The sequence below is a fragment of the Panonychus citri genome, unplaced genomic scaffold, assembly GCF_014898815.1.
Source record: "Panonychus citri isolate SS breed McGregor unplaced genomic scaffold, ASM1489881v1 Contig00143, whole genome shotgun sequence".
Lineage (NCBI taxonomy): Eukaryota > Metazoa > Arthropoda > Arachnida > Trombidiformes > Tetranychidae > Panonychus > Panonychus citri.
Window position 1 is genome coordinate 143,702 of NW_026515548.1, and position 12,315 is coordinate 156,016.

The 12,315-nt window shown below is 32.4% G+C and overlaps 3 protein-coding genes across 3 annotated transcripts; 2 read left to right on the plus strand and 1 right to left on the minus strand.

The window, feature by feature from the left end:
• Positions 1–2,779: 2,779 nt before the first annotated feature.
• LOC128396105 (AP-3 complex subunit mu-1-like) lies at positions 2,780–4,909 on the minus strand. The gene is made up of 6 exons (XM_053356631.1): positions 4,749–4,909; positions 4,173–4,589; positions 3,874–4,033; positions 3,519–3,812; positions 3,164–3,442; positions 2,780–3,045 (listed from the first exon to the last, which is right to left on the minus strand). The coding sequence occupies exons 1-6, from the start codon at positions 4,781–4,783 to the stop codon at positions 2,980–2,982; spliced, it is 1,251 nt and encodes a 416-aa protein (XP_053212606.1). The 5' UTR covers positions 4,784–4,909; the 3' UTR covers positions 2,780–2,979.
• Positions 4,910–5,746: 837 nt separating this feature from the next.
• LOC128396110 (probable serine/threonine-protein kinase DDB_G0282963) lies at positions 5,747–7,464 on the plus strand. The gene has a single exon (XM_053356634.1). The coding sequence runs from the start codon at positions 6,068–6,070 to the stop codon at positions 7,082–7,084; it is 1,017 nt and encodes a 338-aa protein (XP_053212609.1). The 5' UTR covers positions 5,747–6,067; the 3' UTR covers positions 7,085–7,464.
• Positions 7,465–8,694: 1,230 nt separating this feature from the next.
• Positions 8,695–10,636, plus strand: LOC128396108 (homeobox protein Nkx-6.1-like). The gene has a single exon (XM_053356633.1). The coding sequence runs from the start codon at positions 9,237–9,239 to the stop codon at positions 10,326–10,328; it is 1,092 nt and encodes a 363-aa protein (XP_053212608.1). The 5' UTR covers positions 8,695–9,236; the 3' UTR covers positions 10,329–10,636.
• Positions 10,637–12,315: the final 1,679 nt, after the last annotated feature.

The following is a 12,315-nucleotide window of genomic DNA, read 5'->3' on the forward strand; positions in this document are numbered from 1 at the left end:
CAAATTGTGTCGAAAGTTTAACTCTCGTGTTTTTCATCCACTGATCTGGTTCTCGAATTGATCGAGCAATCTGATTCCAATACAACAACGACAACAATCAACAAGTGATTATCCAACAATTTATCCATCATCAGTTTGTAACCAATTCCAAGCCTAATCTTGGACAGATGGATTATCCTCCAAATGGATTAACCATTTCTTTTTTTCTTTCATATTCAATTTTTTTCATCATCTCGATGGTATCATTTATGCAATCAAAAAGTCTAAAAGTATTTTTAACTTTCCAGTGACATTTAATTTGCAATCATCATTAGCGATTCCAATACCTTCGAGATCAACCAAAGATTATCTTTTAATCTTCTGTCATTCTATTTTTTGAAACTTCTATTTCCGTAATTAATTTATTATTAATATTTACCCATAATCTTCATCTCTTATATCCCAAGTTCACCAAGAATCACAAGAACATTTCACCTCTGAGCTTCCTCCCTCATACTAATCTCCAACGATGAAAATAAGACCTACTAAGATGCGATCTACGAGATGATTTATATTCAAATTGTTAACTAATCATGGTAATTATTCAAGTATCTCTATTGACAATCAATGGATTGTCAATCAACACCAATAGAAAAAAGTGTTTTATTTAAAATGAGTTTTCTATTTTCAAAGGTTTCCTTTTTCCCTCTCTCTCCCTCTCCATTTCTCCATCTAACTAATAGTAATTGAAATTGTTAATTCTCATCTCAAGTCAAAGTTAATCAAATTAATTACAAGAGTTTTCATCACTGAAGATAAATTAACAGAGATCCGTTGATTTGAATGTGTTCACATTGCGGGAAATAGGAAATAACAGGTTCCCTTTATTTAGTAAATTAATGAGTTGTTATTAACTGTCAATTGATTTTCTTTTGCTCTCTAATTGTTGTGGATCATGTTAATTATGTTACAATTGAGATGATAAACAATTTAAAACTCCCAAGAACAGCAACAAGATCAAGATGACCTCTAACAAATAACATGAAAGGCAATAAGATTCAGGCCAAACTAACATGATAAATGAACGTTATTATGATTGAAATTAACTGTTGAAATCATTGATTGTTAAGATAAATTGATACGATTAACTTTCACTGACTCTCTCTCTCTCTCTCTCTCTCTCTCTGTATATCAATCAATTGACTAATATTATTATTGTTGGTCTTTCAAATGATGTGAAGATAATGATGAACAAAAAATTAAGTGAAATCATCACAATTTAATCATTAACAAGATAATTTAATCATCGTTTTCACCATTGAAAGTTGAGGTCGAGGCTTCCGAAAATAAAGTCACCATGAACAATTGATGTTACTAATTAACGTATTCAAGAGTAAATAATAGATTAGCAAGTTTACAGTTGATACAATTTAATGCAAACTGAATTAAATTGGCATGTTAATTAATTCGTAATGTATTTTTCTTCAAGTTAACACTTTGCAATCATCTTAATTTTAAGTGTGATCAAATGTTGGACAAACTGAATTGATTGTTGATTACCTGATGACCGCATTTCCCTAATTGTTTATATTGATTTTTCTTATTCTCATTAATTAACAAAACTCAAAACAAATTGGACTTTTTCTTGGTTGTTGTCCATTAATATGATTTCCAATCAATATATTATATCGCTAAAAGTTAAGCTAATTAACTAATATTAACATAGATTGTTAGTTTTTTGTGAGTTCTTGCAAGGTCATGGTCAATTGAATTTCCTTTAAGTTGATTTAGAGATGAAAACAGGAAGCTCATCCACAACATAGTAGTTGAACATGCGAACCCCACCCTTTCAATCAATGACCCACCTTAGCCAATTCTCAGCCCACTTCCCTTTTTCAGTTATCCTCCGATTGGGTGTGTGAGGTTTTCATGTAAAGTATATCATGTCAATGAGAGAGAGAGAGAGAGAGAGAGAGAGAGAGAGAGAGAGAGAGAGAGAGAGGAGGAGGAAGAGGTCAGTGTCCAGTCTGATGATATTCAATATCCAATAATGTTTGAAAAAACAAAATGGTGATCAAGATAATTAAGATTAGGATACAAGTCTTTTCAATCGGTTTCAAAGTGTCCACTCACTTGACATACAGTTTGTCCTGTTTGAGTTTAGGACCACATGTCACATGATTGAGAGGACGCACTTTTAAAGCGATTCTTAAATGGTCAATTTAAAGGTATTGGTCACCTGTGGAATGATTTAAATGTGTAAGCGAGAAAAGTATGAATGAAGAAGAAGACGATGATGGAAAAAGAGGAAGATTAAAGAGCGTGAGTGAGAGAGAAAAAAGAAAAGGAGAAAAAAGATGCAGATGATATTTTCTTGAGAAAAAAACGTCTTAGAGAATAGAAAAAAATCGCTAGAACATATCGAACTAGAGGTTTTCCTGTACAAGTTCACGTTCTCTCTCTTCTTGTTCATTATTCTGACATCTGCCTATCGACGAGTGAGCGTAAGACTAAATGGTGAGAATCCATATGTTCCTATGTAGAAGAGCCTTTGCCCTCTGACCTCAAAGAAAAACTTGATTTTCAACTTTGTTACTCTAGACGTTCGTTAGATGGAGACATTGATTATAATTTCGAGGGTGAAAATTTTAGTTACAACTAAATTGGACTCTCGATGTCGGAGTTTCCCTCTGGTGGTTTAGTTTTTCACGTCAAGTGAAAGTCAAATGGGCCCATTGATGGAGATTAACTGAATGGGCAACATAAATCTGATTGTTATCGATGTTCAACAGAAAGATGATTAAGAAAAAATAGATTAATAAATTTATTATCAAAGGGAATTCATGAAAGTTGATACATAAATTGTTTTCTTCAATCAAAACATCAATAAGTTCATAGATTTATAACAATTGATAAAGTTTCTCAATGTTGATCTACTGTGATCGTTTTTCTTAAAACAATCAGCGCGAAACATTATCAATGCTTTTAACATTAATCGTCTCATGTCCGAACTTGAAAATTGCCCGCTTTAGAAACGTATTTAACTCCTTTGAAAGGCTTGTATTTCTAAAATAGAGGAAAAGAGAGAAAATTGTTCAATGGAATTTTAAGAATAATCGGAAAGTTATCGAATTGTTGATCTTCTACTCTCTTAGAGTGAGAGTGTTTTTGTTGTCATTCTTACCTCTCCATACATGTCCAATCGGTTAACCTTTAGACCTGAAATTGCGAATTGGCTAATGGTAAATTTGACCAAAATGGTTGGATTCGAGTCTGGAAGAGGTGAACCGCTTTGTAAATTGATGGTACCGCGGACGAAAGGACTTTTACCGGTCTCTACTCTGCCGATTTCCCAGACCAACACCTTAGATACGGGATCAAACGAGTATTTTCCTTGATTCGGTGTAAGGTTTACATTCAACACTGTCTTTGGCATCGGAATCTCCAAGACAACACCATCGAGCTAAAATAAAGTTAACATAATATAAGATGAGAATGGGATAAGAAAAGTAACCATCAAAGTAAGAGAATCTACTGACTGTTCTTCCATTCGTTTGTTTTGGTCCAACTCTGATTTCTATTTTACCTCCTCCAGATTCTTTGAAGGAGATAAGATGACGGACGAAAATCGGAATGGAAACTATATTCTGAGCACCGATATGGTAAGACATCAAACGAAAGTTTCCATCGGGAGGAATAAATGACAAAACTCTTTCAGATTCCCAACGTCTATACCTGACACAAGGATGGAAGCTCACATCATCAAATAATCGTGGATTAATAAACGATAAACTCAGATCAGGTAGCCCAGATAATTTGATTCCACAATCAATCTGTAAAAAAAAAGAAAAAGAGAGTGAGAATTGGGGGAAAACAGTCGTATAAAATACTTACATATCCTTGAATTTCGGCTGAAACAACAGAACCACTTTTATCAATAATGGCATCGATCTCTTCGGTACAATCAAAATAGGCCTCGTTGTTAGTATATTTTACACCAGCTCGACGCCAAGGTACATTTGACAGTTGCCCGGAAGGTAATGTTGCACTTACACTAAAAGGATTAGAAATTAACAAATTAGTAACATAATTTGAGGTCACAGGAGGAGATAAGTAGGGCAAGACTCATTTAAGACTTGATTAGCTTTTACTTGTATAATGGCTTAGATAGAGATCGGGTTGTATTTACTTACTTAGATTTTCCTGTAACAGTATTAGCAATCGTCCTTAATAGATTAGGAGGTTTTATAAGTTCTTTAAGTATATTTGATTCTGTTGCAAGGGGATAACCATTGTCCAGCATTTCATCGAGTAATTCATAGACAACGACATAATTTTCTTTGATCAGTGATTCCTTACAGTCACCAAAATAATCTGTAAATATATCGATAACTCGATGAAGAAATTCAACCACAAATAAAGGAGGAACCTCTTTACTGGTAATTGCTACAAAATATAATTGATTCCGATAAACTGAGATGATAAAATAATGTGGAGTTGCAATCACCGGTTTGACATTTGTTTTGTTGTACTTTTTCAGTGAGTCGAAAAAATAATCACAAACAGATTTATTGATAATTTTCTTCCAATGTTTCTGTAGAAATATATCTCTAAAGAGAAGGAAAAAAATAAAAACAGAGAAAGCAAGAGAACAAGAAAACAAGAAAACAATAAAATAAAAATTATATTCCATAAGGATGCCAAATCCAATTGAAGAGTCTTCAAAATGGTGCTGACAAATATTCATCTCTCATTGAGACAAAACTTACCCCAAATTGTCTATTATAAATAGACTATCAATCATGGTGATCAAATGTAATTAAACAACAATAAAAGGCAACACAATAAACAAAAACCAAGACAATTAATTAACAATTAAACAAAACAAATCAAAGAAAGTTAATCTTGCCATGTAAACATTGAATGCGAATCTTAATTAGTTAACAGCTGGTCTTCTTTCACTGGCGCCATCTTTTAGTTGATAAACGAACTAAAAAGATGAAAACAAAACTTGAGGATGAGAACTGAAAGTTTTGGGGAAAAAAGTGTTTACGATTAGAACAATTAACATAAGACGCTTTGAGACAAAGAAAGAACTGGAGAATTAAATTTGATCAAATTGTTAAATCAAAGAAAATGATTTAACCTTAATTGCCATCGAAATGGAGATTTCAATTTTCATATGATTTTCATGATTCTAAATTAAATTGCAAACGATAAATTGCCTCAGATCGATGAGTTAATTTTCTCCAATGAAAAGTAAATCTTTAAAATCTATTAAATTAGAATGTAAATTGTTTAAAAATTAAAATTAGATTATCAATATATCTCAATTGGAAAGGAAGAAAATAAATTGCTCAAGTTAAGATAATTATTTACAATTAAATGGACCAAAATGATGATAAACTGTTGGATAGATAAACAATTACAATTGTAAACAATTTAAACTGGAAGCAAGTTAATCATGATGATGAATAAAATGATAGCGATAAACAAAATAGCGAAAAATTAACAGAATAATTAAGAGACTAATCGTCATTAATTAGCAACCCATTTAAAAAGGGAAATCGTCAAATTGATTGTGACTATCAAAATAATATGAACACAGGAATACAAATTGTTGGTGTATTATGATTATGAGGCAGATCATTATAATTGTTGCTCAGTGGAGGATAACCTAAGCTCCTCCCATCGCAGTGGGAAATGCAATAAACAAGAGGTGATATTTTTGTTCCCGCCTGTTATTTTAGCCATTCCCATTTAGTGCTTAGGATTGGCAACATTTACTCACATTCTGTCAACCGTTTACACTTGAAATGTTGAATCATTTGAAAGATGAATTTACAAGATAAACTATCGCTCGTAAACTAGTTGATCATTGGAAATTATCAACAGCAATTAGCGACACATCCAACTTATTTAAACGACTCTAATCATCTCTTAATTGTTATTTATTTGCAAACCTGATTGTTTTCTGATTTTGTTTCTGTTTTCATTTCCACTTTCCCAATCATAATTGTATCTTAATTATCCTCATGCTCAGTGCTTCATGTTATGATCTGTTATTATATTATTTTCATCATTGATCATGTTTAAATTATCAACCAATTCTAATCCAACTGCACCAACAGTAACAATCAACAACAATAGTTCAAGTAAATTTATAATCAATAATAGTAACGGTGAAAGTGTTAATTGTAACAATCCTGTTATCAAAAGTGAAAGTGATTGTAATAATAATAGTGATGGTACCAATAGTAACCTCGGGAATGGTACAAACAGTAATAACAACAGTAACTCGACGACACCATTTGAAAATGAAATAACCAATTTAAGTAATAATTCAGTGTCATCACCACAGAAACACAATTACTCAACCTCATCACCAACTTCATCACCTTCGCCCTCATCGTCGCCCAAAGCCCAGGCAACTTCATATCGTATCAGTGACATACTCTCACGATCAACAACCAACGGAAGCGTTGGTGGAGTAGGTGTTAATCACCACAGTTTTCATCATCTTCATCATCCTTCCTCAATGGCGGCTACTTCAGCGGCTTTGTATTGGAACTCAATGGTTCAAAATCAAGCTCTTTGGAAAGAGAGACTAGTGTGTGCCTCTATTAATGCAGGAGGAGTAGTAACAGGAGGTGGTGGTGTCGTTGGGTCAAGTGTCATCGGTGTCCCTGGTCGTCCTGGCCATCACAATCAAACAAATCCTCTAAACCATAACCAACATCATAATCAACATCACCAAAACAACAACCATGCCAATAATAATAACAATAATAATCATCATAATCATCACCATCACCACCACCATGGTATACCTGTGGTCAATCAGAATCTAAACAACTTGACCATCGGATTAGTTGAGAAAGATGGTAAACGTAAACATACTCGGCCGACCTTCTCAGGTCAGCAAATTTATATTCTTGAAAAAACTTTTGAACAGACCAAGTATTTGGCTGGACCAGAACGCGCCAAATTGGCCTATGCTTTAGGTTTGTCTGGTGATCAAGTTAAAGTTTGGTTTCAAAATCGACGAACCAAGTGGAGGAAAAAACATGCCGCTGACATGACAACAGCCAAGAAAATGGCTTAACCATCATAACTTAACAAGATGAACATTGAATCGTTATTAGAATCACAATAAACAAAACACATTATTAACTCATTTAGTACATAAACACGTAGCTATTAGTTAATCCGGAGACAGAGTAATTAATATAATCTCAACAATATCGACAAAATTTTCATTAAATTGTGTAAAAAATTGAACCCAAATTAATTACTTTGATCTTCAATTAACTGTAACTTGCAATTGTCCTCAAATAAATCAAGCCTTTTTTGCTAATTGCTTATAATTAACTATTATTTGGTTAATTATTTTAATGTTTTTCTCTATTCCCATGTACCATGTCCCTTGTAAGAAAAACAAATCAAAATTAAATTGAAAGAGTTTCAATCACAACACAAGTTCAATTACAATCGACACAATTTTTTCTCATTTTCCTTTCGATTATTGGTAAAAAAATCGATCAATCTACTTCAACACTCTGATCAAAAGAAATCAATTGACTAACAAATATCTATTAATTGATGACTCTCGATCTAAATTGCCTCGAAATGATTTGATTTCGAATGATTCTCCTCTAATCTGGCCTTAAACAATATTTTCTGACTTCGAATCGACTCTTCAAAGTGATTCCCTGATAATCCCACGAATCGTAATACCGGTTGAACTTAAACAAATTATCCTTCTAAGTGTTTAACAAAATTTTCCATTATAAGGATATTGTCCAAGCGTAATTTTAGTGCTAAATGAACAATATCACGATGATTTCGTCAATATATTTAACTGATTTGAAACAACAGATTACGAGTATGAATCGTTGAGTAGTTATCCTTTCCTCTTCCTGTTTTCCTATTCTTAATTTAATTTAATTGGTTAAGTCCAATTATTATTTAGACTTTCTGGAAACTTAAATTGGTTTGGAAAAGTAATTATAAATTTACCTGAGAAAATTATCAAATTATTCACTGGCTCTTAAAGCTGCTAATTAAGGGATAATTAAGTTGTTTTTGTTTAACTAAATTAAACAACAATTAGTTTATTATTGTCAACAGCAATTTTACTACTCTTTTATTTGATCAGTTATAAAATTCCTTAAATTTGTATAAATTTTGCAACTCACATTAACAATCAATTATTAATAGATAGATTAACTTACCTTCAATTGATAAACATAATTTACAATTAAACTTTCATTTTAACCTAAATTGTGATTCTTTTAAATTATCAATAAATATCAACCATCTGAATGGATTGATAAAGAAAGAAGCAAAAATGAAGTGTCTAAAGTAAAAAAGACAAAATTTGTGAACTTTAGAAAGACAATTAGAAAATGAACCCAAAGACAAATTAGCAAAACAATCAACATTAATTAATCGACTTGGAGGAAAAAAAGTTACAAACAATTATCAAAGCGATTAAAAGCAATCTAAATACAATTTAATTATGGAAACGAGTACAAAATTATCAAGTGTTTCTCATTGGTGACAAATAATCATGATAATAATTGGAATAACATGAAATGATAATGAAGATGAAGATAAAGATGATACTTTATTAGAGAGGATGATCTATAAAGAAATGAAAGAGAGCCAAGAAGGTAAAGAAAGAAAGAGAGAGAGAGAGAGAGAGAGAGAGAGAGAGAGTTCAAGACATACTCCGAAAGAATTGAATCAATATAGTCGAAAAGTATTATTATCATCTTCCAAGCTGAATGCTCTCCATTGTTCAAACTCAATGATGGCGATATTATCAGTCTAAAATGGTGGAAAAAGACTCCACCCTTGCGTTCAACTTTAACCAACTCTAATTTGTTCCCACCCAGAAGCATTTAAGCTCATCCCACCGCCACTTACTTTCGCCATCAACTCATCATCATTATTATGATTATGATTATTATCAACATCCTTCAATACCCAAAGGCAAATTACATGGTAACTCTGGTGAATCATTTTTATTTGTTAACCTCAACTTGATAAACTTCATCAAAAGTCACATTTTCTTGCGATTTTGATTCACTTTCAGTTTTATCAACTCTAACGCTCTCTCGTAACAATTAACTTTGATTTTTTTACCGTTAGATTAGTTAGTTCATCGGCATGTTGATCAGTTTCATCTTGTTTGCTATTGATTGTTTTAGTTGATTAGCTGTTTGTTTTTCTAATGAATTCTGATTGAAATTATGTTTCTTTCATCAAATGATAATAACGATAACAGTCATGATAATAATATTATAAGTAATAACTTATCACTAGAAGATGGACTGGTCAATCGTTCTGCTTCATCTTTAGTGAAAAGTTATTCATCTTCTTCACCATCTCCATCATCATCATCATCATCATCGTCGTCTTCCACTTCATCTTCACCCGGAGCTTTTGCAACCCCTCATGGAATCAGTGATATCCTCTCTCGTCCTTCAGCTCTCAATATTTCATCTTCATCTTTAACGTCGCCAATTGTAACTACAGCGACAACAACTCCACCAACAAACTTTTCCACCCTTTCCTCATCCCTACATCCACATCTCAGTCAACCATCACTCCCTTCAACTCAGGATCATCCTGCTGCAGCCATGGCTGCATCGGCTGCCTTAAGTTCATCTTTTGCAGGAACTTTACCTCGATTTTCAATAGGAACCACTGGTGATGTTTATTTTCCAACTAATGGTGGACTCCATAAGTTTGCGAATTCGCTTTATTGGAACTCGATGGTTCAGAGTCAAGCTCTTTGGAAGGATAAATTGGTTGGAACTGTAGTTGCAAGTGAAGGTTTAAATGTTCTTGAAGGACGAGGTGATGAAGAAATGAAATGTGAAGGTAATGTAGAAAAGTGCAAAGGCAGAGGGAGAGGGAGAGGTAATGGTGTCAATGCTGGGAACGATGGAGAAAGTGAGAGAAATGCAAATATCTCTGGAGGAAGTTTATCGATTCCTCATCAACCACATCATCTCCATCATCACCACAGTGTCCATGGGATTGTTCCCAATGGTCTTGCAAGTGCTTTAACAGGACTACTTGATAAAGAGAGCAAAAAGAAACACACTCGACCAACATTCTCCGGTCAACAGATTTACATACTTGAGAAAACTTTCGAACAAACAAAATACTTAGCTGGACCTGAGCGAGCGAAATTAGCCTACGCATTGGGAATGTCCGAAAGTCAGGTCAAAGTTTGGTTTCAAAACCGACGAACGAAATGGAGAAAAAAACACGCAGCCGATCTCGCCACCGCCAAGAAAAGACACACTTCCGAAGTCGATTCAATATGTTCATGAAATTGTCTTCATTTAATCTTCACCATTTTCCTTTCTCATCAAAATGTTCAATAATCATCATCATGTAATAATTGATTTCATCTCCATCTTCATGTTCACTTGAGCTTATTTTCTCATCTTCTGATTAGATGATCAAATCACTGATTCAATTGTATGTATCATCAACGATCACATTTCGTTGATATTTTGTTGCTCTACAATCAAAATATAATAATAATCGTCAATACGATAAACGATGCAATCTGTAAATCTATTAATCGTTTAAAATGATGAAATTAAACAGAAAACCTCATATCCTTATTATTGAAAAGAAATAAATTCTCTATAATAATTTGAATTATTAATAACAATCAAACCTCAAACTACTGATTTACAGGTGAGTATCGAGAACAAGTTAATCACAATCAATAATGTTCAATGATTTACAAGCCAATCAATCATTTGAGGATATAAATTGTTATAATCAACAGGAAAGGAAATAGTGATTATTATTATTATGATAAATATCCTCACTTGGGATGAAATAAAATCAAGTAAATAACGATAATGATTAAAGTTTATAACCATTGATCTTAATCAAAAGCGAGTTGATTACCACAATTTATTGGATAATCATAAATGTTAAGGTTTACTTTTTATCCCTTTACTTTGGTTTATCATTGTTCTGGTCAAGAGAAATCATTTATCACCGAGTTCAGGTCAATAGGAGATGATGAAAAAGAAGATGAGGAAGATAAAAAGGAAGGTAGAAGATTAGAAACATGAAGATGAGGATGAAAAAGGAGGAGTTTGATCATATAGAAAGAGAAAATCTAATAAATCAGTTATCTTGTTCATATTAATGGAATCACAACTTTCATATTATCTGTTTTAGTTTTATTCCTGTTGATTGTTAACTTAATCATGATCAAGAGACAATTGATCACAATGACGGTGACATTGATTATGTTTATCTATTATTTCCTTAATTCGTATGATCAATGATTTGAAAATCTTAATTAAACTCGATTCAATGGAAAACAATGTTCCTTTGTTTTCAATTATTATCCTTAAATACAATGTATCTAATATATTAATTGTTATTCATTCAACAATGATACAAAGTAAACTGGTTGTATCATCAGCTTAAATCAATCCAGTTGATTAACGTTGATATTGATCATCTATTTATGATATCAAATAATTTCCATCATTTATTAAATGTACTAAATAATTATAATGATGAAGATCAATTCAAGACATTCATGAGTTTTATTGATTAACCAAATCAACCAAGGAAATTTCTATTCCGATTGTTGATTAATCTAGATAATTAATGAGTCTAAAGCTTTTCAGACTGATCAATATTGAATGTGAGCATCATTCATATGGGTAAATAAATGGCACTGTTTCTATTGCTTCGACTGAAAAATGCGATGCACTTAATTTACATATTGAAGGTCAAAGGCTTAGGATCATTGGTGACATAGCGTTCTAAACCTGAATCGATGAATTCATCATTTCCAAATTCGATTTACCTGTTATATTGTTGTCCATGATATCATCTCGAAATTATCAGAGGAAATCCATTGCGTTCAAAATCTTGATAGATTGCTTTGATAGAAGTCGTCGAATATGAATTCATTTTCATTTCATTATGATTCTATAGTTTATTGAATGATTACACACAATGATATGTCTTCAATGACTATAAGCGTTCTCAGAATTTATTGAAAATTTTCTTAGGAATTATTATTCGTATAGAGACCACACCTGAGAATATCTGTACAATTATGGGTACGATGGGCGAATTCACTTGTCCTCAATCGATATCCAAATGACCTTGAGAAGCTTGGAATTTGCTTTATTGCTTGTTAGTTTTTGTAATATCAGAGAAAATTTTTGTCAATTGATTAAGTTTAAATTAGATTAGAATTGATTAGCAGATAAAATAATTGAGCCTCAAAGCAAAAACTATTGTCATCATTGATTAACAGTTAGTGAAAGT

Bases quoted from the DNA above. Each gene is read 5' to 3' on its own strand.
- LOC128396105 (XM_053356631.1), bottom strand. From the start codon at position 4,783: ATGATTGATAGTCTATTTATAATAGACAATTTGGG. The intron at 4,034-4,172 runs GTAAGTAAATAC...TAATCCTTTTAG, and splicing joins ACTGTTACAGGAAAATCTAA to TGTAAGTGCAACATTACCTT. The intron at 3,443-3,518 runs GTCAGTAGATTC...ACTTTATTTTAG, and splicing joins AACAAACGAATGGAAGAACA to CTCGATGGTGTTGTCTTGGA.
- LOC128396110 (XM_053356634.1), top strand. From the start codon at position 6,068: ATGTTTAAATTATCAACCAATTCTAATCCAACTGCACCAACAGTAACA.
- LOC128396108 (XM_053356633.1), top strand. From the start codon at position 9,237: ATGTTTCTTTCATCAAATGATAATAACGATAACAGTCATGATAATAAT.